Source organism: Cyclopterus lumpus, chromosome 1, assembly GCF_009769545.1.
Source record: "Cyclopterus lumpus isolate fCycLum1 chromosome 1, fCycLum1.pri, whole genome shotgun sequence".
In the NCBI taxonomy this organism is placed as follows: domain Eukaryota; kingdom Metazoa; phylum Chordata; class Actinopteri; order Perciformes; family Cyclopteridae; genus Cyclopterus; species Cyclopterus lumpus.
Window position 1 is genome coordinate 17,572,352 of NC_046966.1, and position 17,188 is coordinate 17,589,539.

Sequence of the window (17,188 nt, forward strand, 5' to 3'; positions counted from 1 at the left end):
CAGAAAGAGAGGGATTCTGTTTGAGGAGGTAATTATAACATGACCCTCTTCCAAAAGTAAAGAGGGCAGAGCCTGGCAGAAGTAAATACAAATTCCTGACAAGCAGGCTGGCAGATTTCCAGTTTCAATTAGGGTGCGTAGCTGACTCTGAGAGTCTCCCAAGGGGGGCTTCGGCAGCACAAGGGCGGCTGTGAGGACCCGTTGAGGGAATTGTCCCGGGGGATGGACACTGGGTAAAAAGAGAAAGGCAAATGTGCAGTGAGAGAACCAGAGATCCCATTACACTGATCAGTGTAGTGCATATGGAGCAGGCGAGGAGTAGGGATGAACAGGGTGTTCAGAGGGGATAAGGAGAAAGAGAGCACCTATTAATACGGGGAGAATATTCCTTTTTATTCTAATTATGACATGCCAGTGGGACTTAGAGGGGAGAAGAAAAGCACTGGTGGCCCCTGTTCTTCGCTTACATCTGGAGACACCATGAGGCTGACAAGAGAGAGCTACTTTTCTCAGGTATAGATTGAACGTGAATACGGTTGTGTGTCTGTGCTGGGGTGGAGGGGGGTGGGGGCCATGGGAAGAGATGCAGCTAGAGAATCAAACCAGCATCTCGGATAAAGCTGTGGGATTGGATATAAGGCTTTGAAGTCCGCTTTATCATGGGGATTTGAGAGGGAAATGGGTAAGAAGGTGGCGTCCATATAGTGTGTGTGTGTGTGTAGCCTAGCGAAGTGTAGTTTGATCAAACCCTATTGGATCCCATGGGAGCTCCTAGACCTGACCATGTATGTTAAACATATCATTTTCACTTCCAATGTTTGCCCTGCACAGCATGATAACTCTCCATTCAGATTTTATTAGAGCACCGCCACTCACTCCCATACGTGTTGGCATAGAATATTCATGATCTTTAAATTTGACCAGATAAGGGGTCACCCATCCTAGGTTTGAATAACATTTTGAAATATACATGTGGCCACCAAGCATGTAATGGATGCAGTAAAGGGATTTTCAAATGTGGTGTAATTACTTAAGTCTCTCTTGAGGAGAAATTGACATGTCTATTGGCTCTTTATCACATTCTCCGATGCAGCATCCATGATCCTCGACTAGTATATGAACTGCTGCTACAGGCCTGTTCTGCATGTAATAATATTAAAGTCAAATGTGTGTTTTAATCAGTGAATAACCCTGAAGAAAAGACAGCGGGGAAAGATAATACGTGTCTTACACTGTAGATGATACTAGAAGTTATGAGGCTGACGGTAAAGTGTTGAACCACAGAAAATATAAAGAATGATATGGTGTAAAAAGGAAAAAGGAGCGTATGATTAAAAGATATCAACCCACGACACAGAAACACAAGGGCATGATCCTGCAGTAGCAGCTACGGCACACACTTCTGTTTTGCATCGGCAGTCCTACCGTAACACCTAGACAGCTATGTGATCAAAAAAAGAATCAGTCAGCATAACTTCACCTCAGACCTCTGTGCGGACGAAGAATCAGAGATACACAGAAAAACAAATGCACTTCTGCTGATCAAAAGGAATAAGACATGGCCTTTAGAGGAATGAAAAGATGGACACTTAATTAATCATTTCACTTATTCTCTTTGGAAGCCATTTTCTCCTCAACCTCCACTTGAAAGGTGTTATACGCATGTCAAACCAAACTGGTTTCATTCCAATGTTTTGGATACATAACTTGCAGCAGCTTGCGAGGCCTTGTAGAATCTATGGCAAAATGCAGACCCCCTTCCAAATCCAATATACAAGGAGAATTATTCCCCAAATTCCTGCATACAATGTAACCTGCTCATAACCTTGCTTCTCCAGCTTGAATTCATTTGAGGCTCGGGTTCAGGATTCACAAGTGAGGGACTGAGGATTTGGCTTGGGCAGGACTTTGTGTAAGGAGCTGGCTGTGAGCTTTGCAAGCTGTGAGAAAAAAAAGTGTCCGTGAAGAGGCTTGCAAATTCTGTTAACATTACATGATTTTTTCATATTGTTTTTTTATGATATGATACATAATATTTGTTGTCGATAAAGCAGTGTTTTTTTTTTCTTTCTTTTACATAAAGTGTGTGTGCGTGTGTGCGTGTGTGTGTGTGTGTGTGTGTGTGTGCAGGGGGGAAAGAATCACCTTGATTCAGTACACCGGCCCTCTTTGAAGTGCTTGGAGCCCAGCACGGCCAGCACAGAGCCAACCGTAAGCCATCCAACAAAGATCGAGCCTGACCTCCCCACCAAATCATAACCATATGAACGCAAGAATTTCCACCTTAGGAGAATGCTTTCTCCCCCGTCCATCTCCCAGGGTGAGGCATTAAGTAGTGATAACAGAAAACAGGTTCTGAGAGAAGGGGAGGTGATGGAGGGTGGAGAGGAGGACAGAAGGAAAATAGGGGTTACAAGTGTGCCGTATGGAGGAGATTGGAGAAGGGGATTGGGTCCAAAAAATGTTGTTGCACTGAGCCTGACTACCTAAAATGGAAGTTTCTCAGACGAGGATCAAGAGATTTGGTGCCCTTCGCAGTTGACAGAGTGAGAGACAGACAAGAGAGAGGGGGAGTGCAACGAGGGGGAAGAAAAAGACAGAAATGTTGAAATGTGACTCTAACTCAATAAATACCGTTCTAAACCACTGTAGAGATGCATAGTGGTACCTTTCCCAAGGCCTCAGGACCCACCTGCAACTGGAAATGGTTTCCTGTCTTACACAAATGCTGTTGCACCCTAATCCATGTAATTACATCTCATATTCCACATGTGTAAGTACACATGTACAACATTATAGTCACATGTTCTTTTTGGTTAAATAAGAGCACAGCTCCCCTGTGGCTCTCCAAAACTACCACCAATGTTCATGCTCATTAGAGAAAACAATATATGTACCCAATAAGTAAATAACAAGAATGAAAGATTTTTTTTTTTTTACCGCGTTAACGACTTGAAACACACCCTCATGCACAGGCATCTGCCACTGAAACAAAGCCCATGCTAGACGAGCGTGATTTTGTGGCGGTGTGTGTGTGTGTGCGCCCGATAGTTTGAATAAGCCTTCCTCCGAGTGTGTGTGCAATTAGGGTTAAGACTGTTTGTGTGAGTACAGTATGTCTGTGTGCACGTGTGTTTGTGTGTGTGTGTGTGTGTGTGTGTGCGTGTGTGTGTGCGTGCGTGCGGTTGCGTGGCGGCGGTGGGGGTTGTTAGCGGTTCCATCTGGGTCTCCTGGAAGCCGTGTGGAGTCAGGAAAACCACATCTCATAAAAGTGGAGGCAGCCCAATGTTCTACAAGGACAGAACATTACTGAGAATGTCGCTCAGGAAAACCCAGGGCTTCGTGCCATATGTTGGCTGAAAAGGCTGCGTCTCTCTCCTCCTTCTCTTTCCACTCATTCTCTCCACTTATTTTTCACTTGGTAAAAGGATAAGAAAGAGGAAGGCACAACAGTGGAGTGGAGTGTGGGAGACTGGCTGAGGAAGAGAGAGAGGAGCCAGGACTGATAGCAATTCCATCTGTCGGTATCGAACAGAGGAGTGAGCAGTGACAGGCTGCGGGAGAGGGGTGGGGGGGGTGGGGAGGCATCTGGTGCACATTGGCTGTGGGTCTGTCTGGAAACAACCGCGGGAGAGGAGAGAGGGATGAGTGGAGGGAGGGAGAGAGGGGCTGAAGAGTGGACAAAGTGAAGGGCAAGTTATTCTGGCAACTGATACATGCGTCTGCGTTGTTCACATAATGCCTCGGATTGAACTGCAGTCGGGGCGACGAGGGTGAAATAGCAGAGACGTAATGCAGTGAATAAAATATCACACACATAACTTTCTGTCCGTCCGTCCGTCCGTCCGTCCGTGCCCCCCCCCCCCCCGATTACTCTCGTTGAGATATTTCTCTTAACCTCTCGGACTCACACAACCCCACGTATGACTATAATTTAGGCATTTTTATGTCGATGTGCATGCAGAAAATAAAAGATTCAACGCATATATCAATTGAATACGTCGTGGAGAGCTGGGATCAATTGATCGAGCCAAAGGAGGGGCAGATCCCACTTGGTTAACAAAACCATTTATTATTTAAGTAAAGTTGACTGTGTACGTTTTCTGAATATTTCCAAGAGCATAAGCCAGCTACTGCCGCGGTAACGGGCACGGCACAGGTCATTAAATAACTTTTAAACTCTCGAAACTGTGAAGACGGGAGGGAGTTATTCTCTTCTGACAGCAAGAACGTGTTTATCAGCAACTTAGATGCCGCTCGACACATATTATTGTGCAGATGCTGATGATTTGTTTATGGCAATACTTCAGCAACTGGATTTGCTGGTGTAGAAGTGTATTAATGCCACGAAAGAGCAGTTTGTGGACTGAAGGTCAAGCTTCAAACGGTTTATAGAAAGGAAAAACCAGAGAGGGAGAGAAAGACAATCATTCATTTTAATGGTTATTGATGTCATGTATAATTCCTCTCCTTTACAAATCAAAATTCCTACCGCTTGATAAGCCATTGCATGTTTAATAATATTGATTCATTTCTTCAGTTAAAGGAGCCTATTACAAAGATAAATTGCACAGTGTACGCATATTTAGTCACACCTCTACAATGTATTTGCTATCTCCATGCAGTGAACGGCAGTGAGGACGGAAGAGGGCAAAGTGTATCTCAGATGTGGACGTGAATTAATTCCTTCTGGAAAGCAAAACCAAAACGCTTTGGTAACATATTTGTAGTATTACTTTACTTTGTGGAGAGTTGATTCTGCAGGTAACCTCTACTAAATAATGATGATAGTTGTCCAAAATGCGTTGGTATGAGTGATAGAGTGGTTGGCTTGTGTTGCCCATCCGTGTATACGTAAAGTACGTGAGTGTTTGCTCACTCGTGCTGTGTGTGATGAGAAGGAGTGAATGAAACATTTACTTCACTAAATGATGGCACTAACAATAAAATGTGTAACACGTGATTTTGAGCAACGAGGCCTTCTCTTTATAATATCACTACTCCGTAGGCCTGCTCGCTATTTAAATCAAGTGTTGGTCTGAAGGCAGACAACTGACGCCCAGCTGCATCTGTGTTTTCTGTTTTTTTTTTCGCTGTGTGATTGGTCGAATATAAGTGTGTGTTCCCCTTCTGCCCGCACTGCATACATTCAGGTGGTCAGGCATCAGAGGAGCTGCAGGTAAACTCTGTCAGCTCCATGTCCTGAGTTCTCTGGCGCATCACTGACACCCATAACCACTGACACCCAGCAAACACAATGCACACACACACACACAGACACACACACACACACACAATCTAAATGTATTGTGACACATTGTGACACAGTAGCAGACAAAAATTAGACAAATCGGGGGGAGGGGTTTGGACATAGAGAAAAGGTGAAATGTGTGGTAAGTGAATAAGTAAGTGCTTCTTTTGAATATAATTCAGTAATAGGGGCTGTATTTGATTAGGAATTTAAAGCATACAATATGAATTAACATACCAAAACTACTTTATTTAAATTTAGAATTTGTACAAGTAGGTGTTTTTGAACTAGGATTACGGTAAAGTCATTTGCCGAACGTCGAAATCAAAAAGACAACCTATTATCTGTCATCTGAAATAGCGTTCCACTCATTTTATCGCTCTTTTAATGCGGCATGGTGGTGGGGGACAACCCCTGACACAAAGCGTTGCCCGCAGGCTCGAGGAAGATGATTGAATTTCATAGCTACTTACAGGCTAATAGGCCCGTACAATGACTACTTACTGTCCTTAAGTGACTGGCTGCTTCTCGCCGGCATGCGGCCCCTTTGAAGCCCTTCTGAGGAGATCTAGAGGATTTAGCCAGTAGCGTGACATGAGGCTGAGCAATGGTGCTCCCACCAGCTGACTATTAGAGCCAGCTGAGATAAACACAGAGGCTGCGACTATGAGACTCACAGTGCTCTGATGGTTGCTCAATACAAAGCCGTATCAGTGGAGATTTGGCGCATTTAGTTTAGTCATAGGGAAAATATTTTAATTTAAAAAATGTTGTGAGGAAAAAAATGTTTTGGTTGTCAAAAATGATCAATCCAGCAATAATAGTTGATTATCGTTTCAGTTGTTTAATAAAGCAAACAATTTAATCATTCTATGGAGACTTCCTGCTTGTCTGTATTTCATATTATTTCACATGTACTATTTTGGGGTTTAAGATTCGCAAGACATTTGAGGAGGTCATCTCCGTTAGAGTTATTGATGATTAAATATGTTTATGTTTGAATTAGGAAAATTCATCAAATGTAATTGGAATGTAAAAATGTAGCAAACTAGTTAATATTACTGAAGAATATAAAATAATAACTTATATTATTATATGATATTACATTATATTCTATTTCTTTAATTTCCCAAATTTTCCGATATTTATATTTGTATAAATATAAGTGTATTTTTTTTACTGTAAATTGTAATCTCATATGGCAAACCATATTTTATATATAAATGTAGTTCCATATCACTGCTGGGCTGCTATTGTTTATTGTGTGTGTGTGTGTGTGTGTGTGTGTGTGTGTGTGTGTGTGTGTGTGTGTGTGTGTGCGTGTGTATTTCTTAAGAAAAAGGGACTGGGTCTGCGAGCGCTTTACTCACAGAAGCCGTTTCCACATACAAACCACCCTCTCCTCACCATGCTGTTCCACTTACACTCTTGGAACACTAAACCATATACACATACAGATAAGCACATGTGCACACAACAGACACACACATACACACACACACACACACACACACACACACACACACACACACACACACACACACACACTAACCACATACACATGTTCACTTGCTCTTAACTAATTCATTCAGGAACACTTTGGTTTGGGTTTCAACACCAAAACCTCCGTACCTTTGATTGAGAAATGTGTCTGACTGCAATTATTTGGGAGGGAGTGTTGGAAGGAAGGATAGATGGGGAGTGGAAACGCACTACAGTGGTTTTATAGTTTGCTGGCATGACATTTTTTCTCCTTTTTTTATAAATTCCTTTCCCTTTTTCGAGCGGACCAGTGTTTACAGGGCAGACTGAAGTAGAAGTAACAGCGGGGGAAATGTGAGGAAAATGGATGGGCAATGGGACTGAAGTGGCTTGGATTGTCACTATTGTGCTTGTGATCAATACCTCTCAAAATAACTGCAGTGCAGAAGAAATTTCCGATGCACTTGTGATAAGTAATGGTAGTGGATCACTGTGTACATTATTCCCACTTTGAAAAAACATTGCAAATGGGCAGCAAATAAAAGCATGGGCAGGGACGCATTTGAGCAAGTATAGAGTAAGTGCCGCTAATATTTGGCCTTGACATATAAACTAACCCTATATGATGCTTTGCATGTGTTCGTTGCTGGTCACTGACCTGCAGTATGTAGCCCCTGACGTAGTCTCGGAGGGTCCAGCCCAGGCCGTGCAGGATGTGTAGCACCTCCTCCTGCTTCAGCACGGAGAAGAGGCGATCGAGAAGGATCTTGAGCCTGACGGGTACGGCTTGGGTGCCGTACAGCATCAGGCTGCTGATGTCGAACACCACGTTGGACTGAACGATCTCCACCTGGGTCGGGTGGTAGAGGTGCTGGGTGCTGAGCTTGTCCAGAGCTGCGTGAATCACCGGGTGACAAGATGAGAAACAAGAGAAAATGCACACCACACGCTCACACACTCACATAGGCAGACAGGCTCGGTCAATGACTATCACGTTTCCTTCTCATCTCAAATCCTCCTTTGGAGGATACTGCGCGGTCAGCACTAGCTGATAAGAAGATATCAATCAGATAAAAGCACATGACATTAATGTAATTATCTGCCATTCTTTTTATTTAATCTAATCTCTTTCTCTTTCACATTCATGCTTTTCTTAAAGCTCCCTTTTATTCACTTCTTCTGTCTCCATCTCGACCCCAACCTCCATTACAACCAAACTGTTGTCAATCTTAATCCTCTCTGTTTGTGGCTGGAGTTGCATTTCTTGTTGCCTCACTTATTTGATCCTATGTATTTATTCTGCTCAAATGGTTTATGTACTATGAATTCAAGCGTGTAGGTTTGGTTTCAGAAGTGGTGGGTGGGGGCACAGTAAAGTCAAAGGTTTACAAAAAAGCTTGATCGTGAGTCCTTGTCGGGTTTTGTTATTGCCCCCTCTATTGCAACCTCAGTCACCTCTTTCTCCTCTCTGGCTGTCTGTGCGACACCTGGTCGAATCTCTCTTTCTTTTTCTCTGTTTCAATCCCTCCCTCTCTCCTTCCCTCATACCTCTCGCCTCCCCCCCCCCTTTCTCTGTCTGTCTGGGTGACACCTGGTTGGGTCTCTCTCTGATCCTGGGACGGGCTTTTCCTGCTGACGAGTGCTTTGCCTGACAACACAGCGCAGCCAGACACGAACATAATAAAAAATGAAGAACTACTTGTCAGAGTCCCTGCCAATGCCGACATGAAATGAAAAGTGGGGGAGAGGAGAGATGGGCGCCTGACAGTTCAGAGGGAGAGATTAAAAAATAGTCAATGGGGTCTTGTGCGATCCGCTGAAGGGCCCATGGCTCGCTCTTGTGGCAGACGCAAGCCAAACAGGTGTTTTCTTTTTTCCCCCTCCCCCTTCTCTTTGTACTTTCTTGCCTCCTCTCCCTTTTTTCTTACACCCGCATGAAAAACTCATGAGGTGTGGTCTCTCGCTTCTTTATCTGTCTTTTGGTTGTCTTCTTTTCTTTTGTTGTTGTTGTTGTTGTTGTTTTTGCAAAAAGAGGTGCAAAAACAAAGCAATGAAATCAAAGTTTCTTCTACTAAGGAAAATGAATTTTAGTACGTTCACGACCACAGACCGAGAGAAGCAAGAGGTGGTATATTTATTTTTCATTTTTATTGAAACCATATTCAGATGAACCTGCCACCATAACAAAGAGTTGACTCACCGTGAGCTACCCAGCCATGTTTGCACTGGTCACATGTCCGTAGGTGAATCTTCCCTGGCTGGAAACACTCACATGTGCAGTTCACCAGTGTGCAGCGAATGGCCTGCAGAGACAGAAACAGAGACACATCCCCATCAATCACAGCTCGAGATGATAAAGACAGGACAGTTATCAGCCCGCAGTCATAAATACAACAAAAAAGCACAGGGAAAAAATATCACTCCGCCAAACTCTTCCTTAAAAATGCATATCTGCAGTTGCAGCCATCAAACCACCCGACAATATCCCGACTACGATGACTATGCCGCTCCATACTGTAATCTCCCAGAGTTCATGAGAACCGACAAAGGACTTCCTTTCCTGAAAACACAGAAATGTAACTTGTTTTGACTGAGGCTCCATTACTCAACACTGGAGCTGCACTTAGTCTGACCCCGGGAAGCTTTTAGTAGTGAGAGGTTAAGTGTCCAGACTTGACGAGGGCAACTCAGTACAGCACAATGCATCGTCTGCCTCGGCCTTCATCAATGGCTGTTAAAAACTCCAACAGAAATCCAGGTGCATTTTTCAGCGAGGTCATTTGATCCGGTAAGATGTTTCACATTCTTCAAACAATAAAGAGGTTGTACAGCGGGGAGAACATGTACGATGTAGACAGAAATGCACACAAATGAATACAGCTCTATCATCACAAGTGCAGCAGCTGCAAGCTGTAAACTTCTCACTGACATGGAGGAACAAGAAGACAGAATAAAAGGAGTCAAAAGAGAAAAAAAGGATTTAGAAACATGAATCTAAAATAAGCACTGGCAGCCCCTCTGTTTATCAGACATTTTTTTGTATATGATCACAATGAATTGATGGATAAAGATAGTGACACTCCTGCAACCTAAACTGCCTCAAAAGGAATCTGCAGATGTAGGAGGACAAACCGTGCTTATGGATAAAAAAACATTGGCCCCGTTTCCCTCTTAAAACACATATCTCTTTTTTTTAAATCAAATACAGTATTTCCTTGTAATGTAAGTCTGTAGTTAATAGCTTAATATTTAAAAAACAGCAATTGCACACAAAAAAAGGATCATGTATTGTACATTTGGTACATATGGTGTGGAGTCAGTGGCGAATGACTTAGGGGTGTTAGTTCTTTAGGCAAAAAATAAAGAAATCTGTAATCACAAAAATGACAGGAACATTTTGTTATGAAAGGAGGTTGGGTGTAGTGTACAGGGGACTACTGTGAGTGGTTGCCTATTTTTTGGGACTAATTTCTTTTGAATAATCCAGTCCTGAGCAAACTTGTCACTTCAAAACGGGAAGGCCCTCACACCAAAGCTACTTATCAGAGCATGGATCTTTATGAATTTACAATCTGCCCTAAATATGCTATCACATATTGTCCCACGGGTATTATTATAAGGCAACAGTGTGACAATAATGTGACACAGACGTGACACAAAGGGTCGTAGGTTGGAGTCCATGTCTGCGCCAGCAAACCTATATTTCACAATGTCTGAAACAGTCGATCAGCACTTCCAGATAGAAAAGGATCCGCAGCACAGATAGATAGATCCTCCTTTCAGTCACACGGCCGACGTCAATGCACGATTACAGGGGACAGAATATTTGTGCTCTTTCCTTATGTGCATCTGTATTGAACCAAGAGCACGTTCTGGTGTTCAGCGGGAGGAAATGATGTTACCAACTCTGTGGATTAGACCAATATCCTGTAATTCAGGATATAAAGCTCAGCTCACTGATAATCTACTAAGGGACCATAACATTTATCAGAATCCCCCCCTCCCTCTTGCGCGCCCTAAAGTGTCGTAAACCAGATTAGTAACTGGAGGTGTCAAAGTGAACATGGGCTAATCCAAGATTAAACACAAAATAACCCCACTTCTAACCATGTCACCTCACCGTTTGACACGGGCTGAGATTATTTGACTTTACACCATTTTTAAGCTCTCCAGGTGCAGGCACGGCAATCCTCACCGTGTGTGAGGATTACACACCATGTGTCAGTTTGAGTGTACATAAATTATGTCCTGAGCTGACGTTCTTATCCAGAGCAACGTGCAATAAGTGAGTTCAGCGTTCAACTCAAGGACACTTATGTAGCAGACATCCATTGGCCGGGGATGGGTCGACCCCGTGACCTTTCAGATACAGAATTTGACTCAGAAAGATTTGTTATTATACTGTTCTTCACTTTCAAATGCATGTCGATTCATTTTTATTAGTTGACTGATGGAAACTTAATCGCCAACAATTTTGATAATCTTTCTCAGCGAAAATGTAAATAGTTACTATTAGACTGTCGGTCCGACAACATGTGCAATATATGAAGACTTCACTTTCGGCTCTGGGAAATGCAATAAACATTATCATTGAGTTCATAGAGCAGGAACAGAAATCATGTCTCACACGGGCCACTATTGTCCACTTGTTTGACCTTAAAGGTTGTTTGTGCGATTCCACGTCAGACATTATGCCTCAGAAGAATTTCCCCTTTATATAACTCTTCTTGTATAACGATTTAGCAAACTCTCATATAGAGAACCTAAATTTAGCCCGGCGATATCACCCAACACAACCCCTTTCTAATTACTTCTCTGTGCAGCAGATGGAAATAAACAATTGGAAATATCAAATGCACCTCTGCTGTTTATGAGTCGGGGTCTGACAGCTGACAAGATAGTTAAGGGGCGTCTAATACGGCAATTAGAGCGTGCCACTGTCTGCGGGGCTGCTGCTGTGACAAGGCGCCCTCTAATCACTGACTTATTACGCTGGCGAGCATCACCTCTCATATCTGGCCCATTAAGCAGACAGCAGCATTAAGGAGCATTAAAGCAGCAAGCCCCCTCAACTGAGGAGGCACTGACGGGAGGAAAAGGAAAGGAGAGGACGTACTGTGCCTGTTATGTTCTTGGGATTCATTCGTGCAATGTTCCATGTTCAGTTGGGGAACTTGAGAAGAGAAGCGCAACACAGGAGATGTTTGTGATATGACGGCATCAGAATTGATCATACGCAATAAGATGAAAGATTACAGACTGATTACAGACGTGTTTTTTTTTTTTTTAAAGAGAGGCAGCTGATGGATGTGTCAAAGAAGGCCATCAAAAGCAACATCTTCAAGGATGTGAGTTTGCCTGCGTGTGTGGCTTGTCAGAGGAAACGAGTAAGACAGAATCATAAATGATTCTCACGTACTCAAAAAACTCTGCTTCTGTTGCCAGCTTGGATCTGGGCTGCATTTGGCCGTGGTTTAACCTGTGTCTGTCCTGGGCCGGGTCAGGGACATGCTTGGGCCCGGATCCCACCGCTACACTCGCACATATTTGTCACAGCAGGCAGGGGAGGAGGCTGTGCTATCTGAGGCCCGGCCAGATACACAGCATTAGTCACTGTGCTAGCGTCTCGCCAGGGTTTCCTCTTTGGCTCACAACAAAAGAGGACGACGGCGAGGGAAAGGACAGAGGGATGTGTGTGAACGAGTGTGTTTGACTTTGTAAATCACTAGAAAAATGAGCAGCTCGAAAAGGGAAAGCTGTCAGCGAGTGGAGAAAAATCCCACAATGCTGTAGCAATTAGACCCAGACAACAGTCAACACACTCTCCCACAGCTGCCGTGTTACCGATATGGTCAACAGCTTAACCTAGCTGCGTTCAGAAAGCATCAGTTTCGGCCCTTATCTGGCTCAAGTGTGTGTGTTTCACTGCTGGATTTTGTTTAGCTGGAGGCTTGATGTTTCATGGATGTTTTGCTTGGCTCGCGGTCCCTGTCCCAGCCCAATTGTATAAACACTGACAGTCAGCAATGGCCAGCATCAGACTGGGGAGGACTCTCAATTAAAAAACTGTTAGTGGGACAGATGGACTGAAGAACTGCAGGAAAGAGGAGCTGCAGAACAAGATGGGTTCAGCCTGGACTCCTATAGTCGGGTCCAATAAGGATTTTAAACAGACGATGCATGCAAATGAGTCCCGAGCAGCATATGTAGAGGTCAACAAAGACAGAGACTATGAAACCATATCACTACTATCCTGTACAACTGTTTTACTACCCTGTGTCATACTTTAAAGTTGACGTTGTAACATTATGCCACCGAAAACACCACTAAAACACCACTAGTCTTTTTCAGCCTTTCTGTATCCTCCCTTGACAGCGTACAGTGGAGAAGCCAACCCAGACAGCTGCTAGATGCTGGTCGGGTATTGTTCCTCCTACTTTAATTGAAACCTTTACCATGTTCAACACACAGCCACAGACCACATCTCTTGTTTGGTGAGTTAAGCAAAGCCCGAGATTTAAATGAAAACCCCGTGTGTGCATGCGCATGTGTGTGTGTGTCTTTGCAGCAGCAGCTTCGGATTTAAATTTGTTTCTGCTTAGGGTCACTGTAAAACACTGGGAGCATCTTGTCCTCTCTCCCACCCACAAGATATTATCTCATCCATGAGTTAGCTGCTGAAATGCCGTCAATTTCCTGCCAGAAATGTGCAGCCAACGTGTGTATAGAAAAGAGGCACAGCAGCTTTGCGTGTCATAAAACAAGGCTCTGGCTCCATCAGATAGATCAGGACTTCACGATGTCCATATTGGAAACAGGTGACAAATAAAACACGGCGAGTAAAGAAAGTCTTTGTAGTCAGACACAGCACGCCACAAAATACAGGGGAGCAAATACTTCATGCCGTGGCTAATTTTTGCTTGTTTGATTTCATACAGTGGATTTGACTTGAAGCGGAGCTTTCTCGCCTCACAAAGTGCGACAGAATAAACAACGATTAATCACTTGTGCACTGCCTTCAGTGTAAAACTGTTGTACTGTACTGTAGTCGACAGGGAAGACGAGCGTCTTCCCTCTGAAATCCCCACAGTGTGAGGCCCGTCCTCCGTGTCAGTTCTGGTTTTTCAGCCTGGCGGCTGGCAGTCACGGAGCCAGAGGTCCCTGTCCTCTGTGCAGCTGTGCATCTGGGCTTTGACACGGGGCAGAGCGACCAGAGCTATGCTAATGGAAACCAAATGGGGCGTGAGTCCCCGGTGGATTACAGAAGGAGAAGAGAAGCATGTGTTTTCATGTATTCATGTGGAGACCTGGGACCCCTCTCTTTTCTTCCTTTCTTTCCCCTGTCTCTAAGCCAAACAAATGGACGCAGCCATGTCGGTTGTTTGCACGCACCCTTAATTAATACTCTTTGTCACTTGACAGATTTTGACATTCTTTGTCAATCAGCAATGCGCCTCAAATCTCATTAAACATAAAGAGCTATTACAATGTTTGGATTTAGCGCTATTTAAAGGCATGTTAGTAACTTACTGTGAATTACGTAGACTAACATTGAAAAGAGCCAAATTTGAAAATGAAGTTTGGAAATGAAGTGAGCATGGACAAATAAACAAAGACTACGGAATGATAAAATTAATCTGTGAACATGTTGTGTCTAAGAAAAACAAGTTTCAGATGTTTGGCAGTGCCTCTCAGATTGTGTTGCGCTTCACCTGCTATTAATGCAACACGGTTTGCTCTTGATGTAGCCATGTTAGGTCCTGCTGATCCAAAGAATAAAGGTTCCTAACTACTCATTTGGGAAGAAGTAATACAAAAATAACAAGTCTGGTTGAAATGTAATAGATTACAAGATTACTGTTGAGAGATAAAGTCCCAGTTTGGCAGGACTCTGGACCTCAGCCTGTTTGTGATGCCATCTGACACATCAAACCCTTTCTTCTACCTTTCCGTGAGCACACGCAACATGTGGGATTGCTGCCTGCTCGTAATGAAATTGCAATACAGCCGTCATTGATAAGAATCACTAATCGGGAACATAAATCTGAAGTTCATAACTGGACAATCCAAACAACTGGACTGTGAGTGGTGATGATATCTGTCATTCCAGATGACGTCCACTTTCAAATTTGGGGTCCAGTCCTGTCGTTTTATGTTTGTCAGCCGTCAGATGTGACTCAAGCTCCCCACTCACATACACAGGCACAACACCCATCTTATTACTGCACAATCCAACCGGCAACATTTCTGCTTCCAACATTCCTGCCCGTTTCTGTGTGGATTGACTCGGTCACAGAATCACCCCGAAACATTTCAAATCAGATCAACTCTCCGTCTGACTCACTCACATGATGAATAGCTGTGCGTGTACTTCAGGACAGTCATGCTTGTTTATGAAGTGGACGGTAAAAGGACCCAGCTGGTTTTGATATTGTGAAACCGAGAAGGAGAAGGGGAATAATGTTCCAATACTGGACAGAAACATATCCCAGTGATCTCGCTATCATATGCCATGCTCTCAGTCAGTGCAGCCTGTATAGATGGAGCGCTGCACCTCACTGCTAACACTGGACTACACTGTCAGTTCAAATACCCAAGCATCAAGGGAGCAGCAGTTTCTCCCATCTTTTGTGAAGACAGCGGGTCCAGGCGGAGGCCCCCAGTCCAGGCCCCTGGCCCCTCTCAGCTCTCCTCAAAGCATTTCCCCAGCCAGAGATCAAACCATCTGCCCAGTGACAGACCTCTGGGTCCACAGACACGAGGCCAGGTTCAAAGAAGGGTGCTTGGGGAGGCAGGGAGGAGGATGGAGGGAGAGAAAGAGAGAGAAAGAAGGGAAAGTTGGCGAAAAGGAAGAGAAGTGAGATAGCAAGGGGAGCAGTGGGGGGAGGTTTGAGAAGGAGGGGGTCAGGCAAGCTGCTGTATCGGAAAGGTGGGGAAGAGGTGCTGTAGCAAAGGTGGGGGAGGCAGAGGAAAGCTCATGAGGGGAAGTAAAGGTTAACTAATTGAAAGTTTGTATACACATTTTACATGATAAACTGAACTCTATGTTAGTGTTACAGTTCAACCTAATATCCAACTGATCTATACTGCCTGACCAATATCAATGGCGTTTTATATCGATGTCAACGTATATGTCGACAGAGTAAATAACAGAGGGCAGTACAATTCCGAAGATATGTTTGAGGTTTATAGTTTGTTTACCGGAGAGGGTTTTAAAGTTTATTTTTCAACTCTGGATGGCCTGTTCAGCACATATGTCAGGACATATTATTGAGCGACTGCAACCAAATATGTTTGCTTTGTATATTACTTCCACAATGAATACATATTCCAAATGTCACTTAATTAAAATGTCCCCCTAAATGCTTTGGCAAGGAAGTAAAACAAAAAAGCCAGATTTCACGCTTCCTTATCACTGGCCATTGTGTGGACAGGAAAGAAGGAACAAAAATGAAAGAGGCTGTTGTCGTCAATGCATCCTAGATCTGCTCTGACCTTCAGCCTATCAGAAGGAGCGACCTCTGCCAGATAAGGACAACTCCCTGACCGACTTGACACCTGCACTCGCTGGCCCACTGATCGCCCCCGCTGAATGCAAATATCTCACTGAGGACCAGCATGTTTATTTTCTGCCTGGAGACTTGAGGGAGTGACATGACCACACAGTGCGACCAGACACATGCTTGAGAGAGGAAAAAGGGAGTAAAAGGGAAGGGGACAGAAGAAAAATGGAAGGAGTGGTGGAGGGGGTTGGTCTGGTTGAAATAGAGAGAGGGGAGAGAAGATGACCAACAGCTTCTGCTCTTTACTTCCCTTCCCATCTACACCCGAACACAAACAGAAAGTATTAGTCAGAACCCAGACATATTGCCGACCCCTCTCTGCGAGGGGACATCTCCATGGCGATCATTGGTTGGCGTGGGCGACGGTACACACACCACACACACACTCACACACACACACACACGCACGCACACACGCATGCACACGCACACAAACGGTGCAGACTTGAAAGCAGCGTGACGACAGGAGGCCAGCACTGCTGAGACTCCCTCAAATTGACATTTAGTTATCACACTAGTCTACGGGGTGGGACTCTACCTCCTGAACTACACACATACAAACGCCCACACACTCTCCCACATTCCCTCTCATGCAATCGTGCACACACACACACATACACATGCTCAGTGAATTCCCCTACTCAAACTAGCTAGCAGCCAGATAATTCTTGGAAGAGTTCCTAGATGTAATCTTGCCAATAGCTCTTTATTTTCTTTGACCATTTTTAATGTAACAACGGCTGCACTAATTGTGTGTAAGCAATCTACAAATTATGTATATGTGTTTTTTCAACTAAACCGAACACTACTGTAGACATATTGGCTGGTTTTCAAGACACACGACTGGGCAATAATATTTGTTTCTTTCCTCAGAGTTTTGTTCAAACAGTGT

The 17,188-nt window shown here is 44.0% G+C and overlaps 1 protein-coding gene across 1 annotated transcript in view; it reads right to left on the reverse strand.

Moving 5' to 3' along the window:
- Positions 1 to 17,188, reverse strand: part of bnc2 (basonuclin 2) — an 87,714-nt gene that overhangs the window by 30,443 nt on the left and 40,083 nt on the right. Inside the window, exons 3-4 of the mRNA XM_034545444.1 lie at positions 8,934 to 9,036; positions 7,392 to 7,627 (exon numbers count right to left, since the gene is read on the reverse strand). Coding sequence (XP_034401335.1) covers positions 7,392 to 7,627; positions 8,934 to 9,036 — 339 coding nt within the window. The remainder of the gene's footprint in view (positions 1 to 7,391; positions 7,628 to 8,933; positions 9,037 to 17,188) is intronic.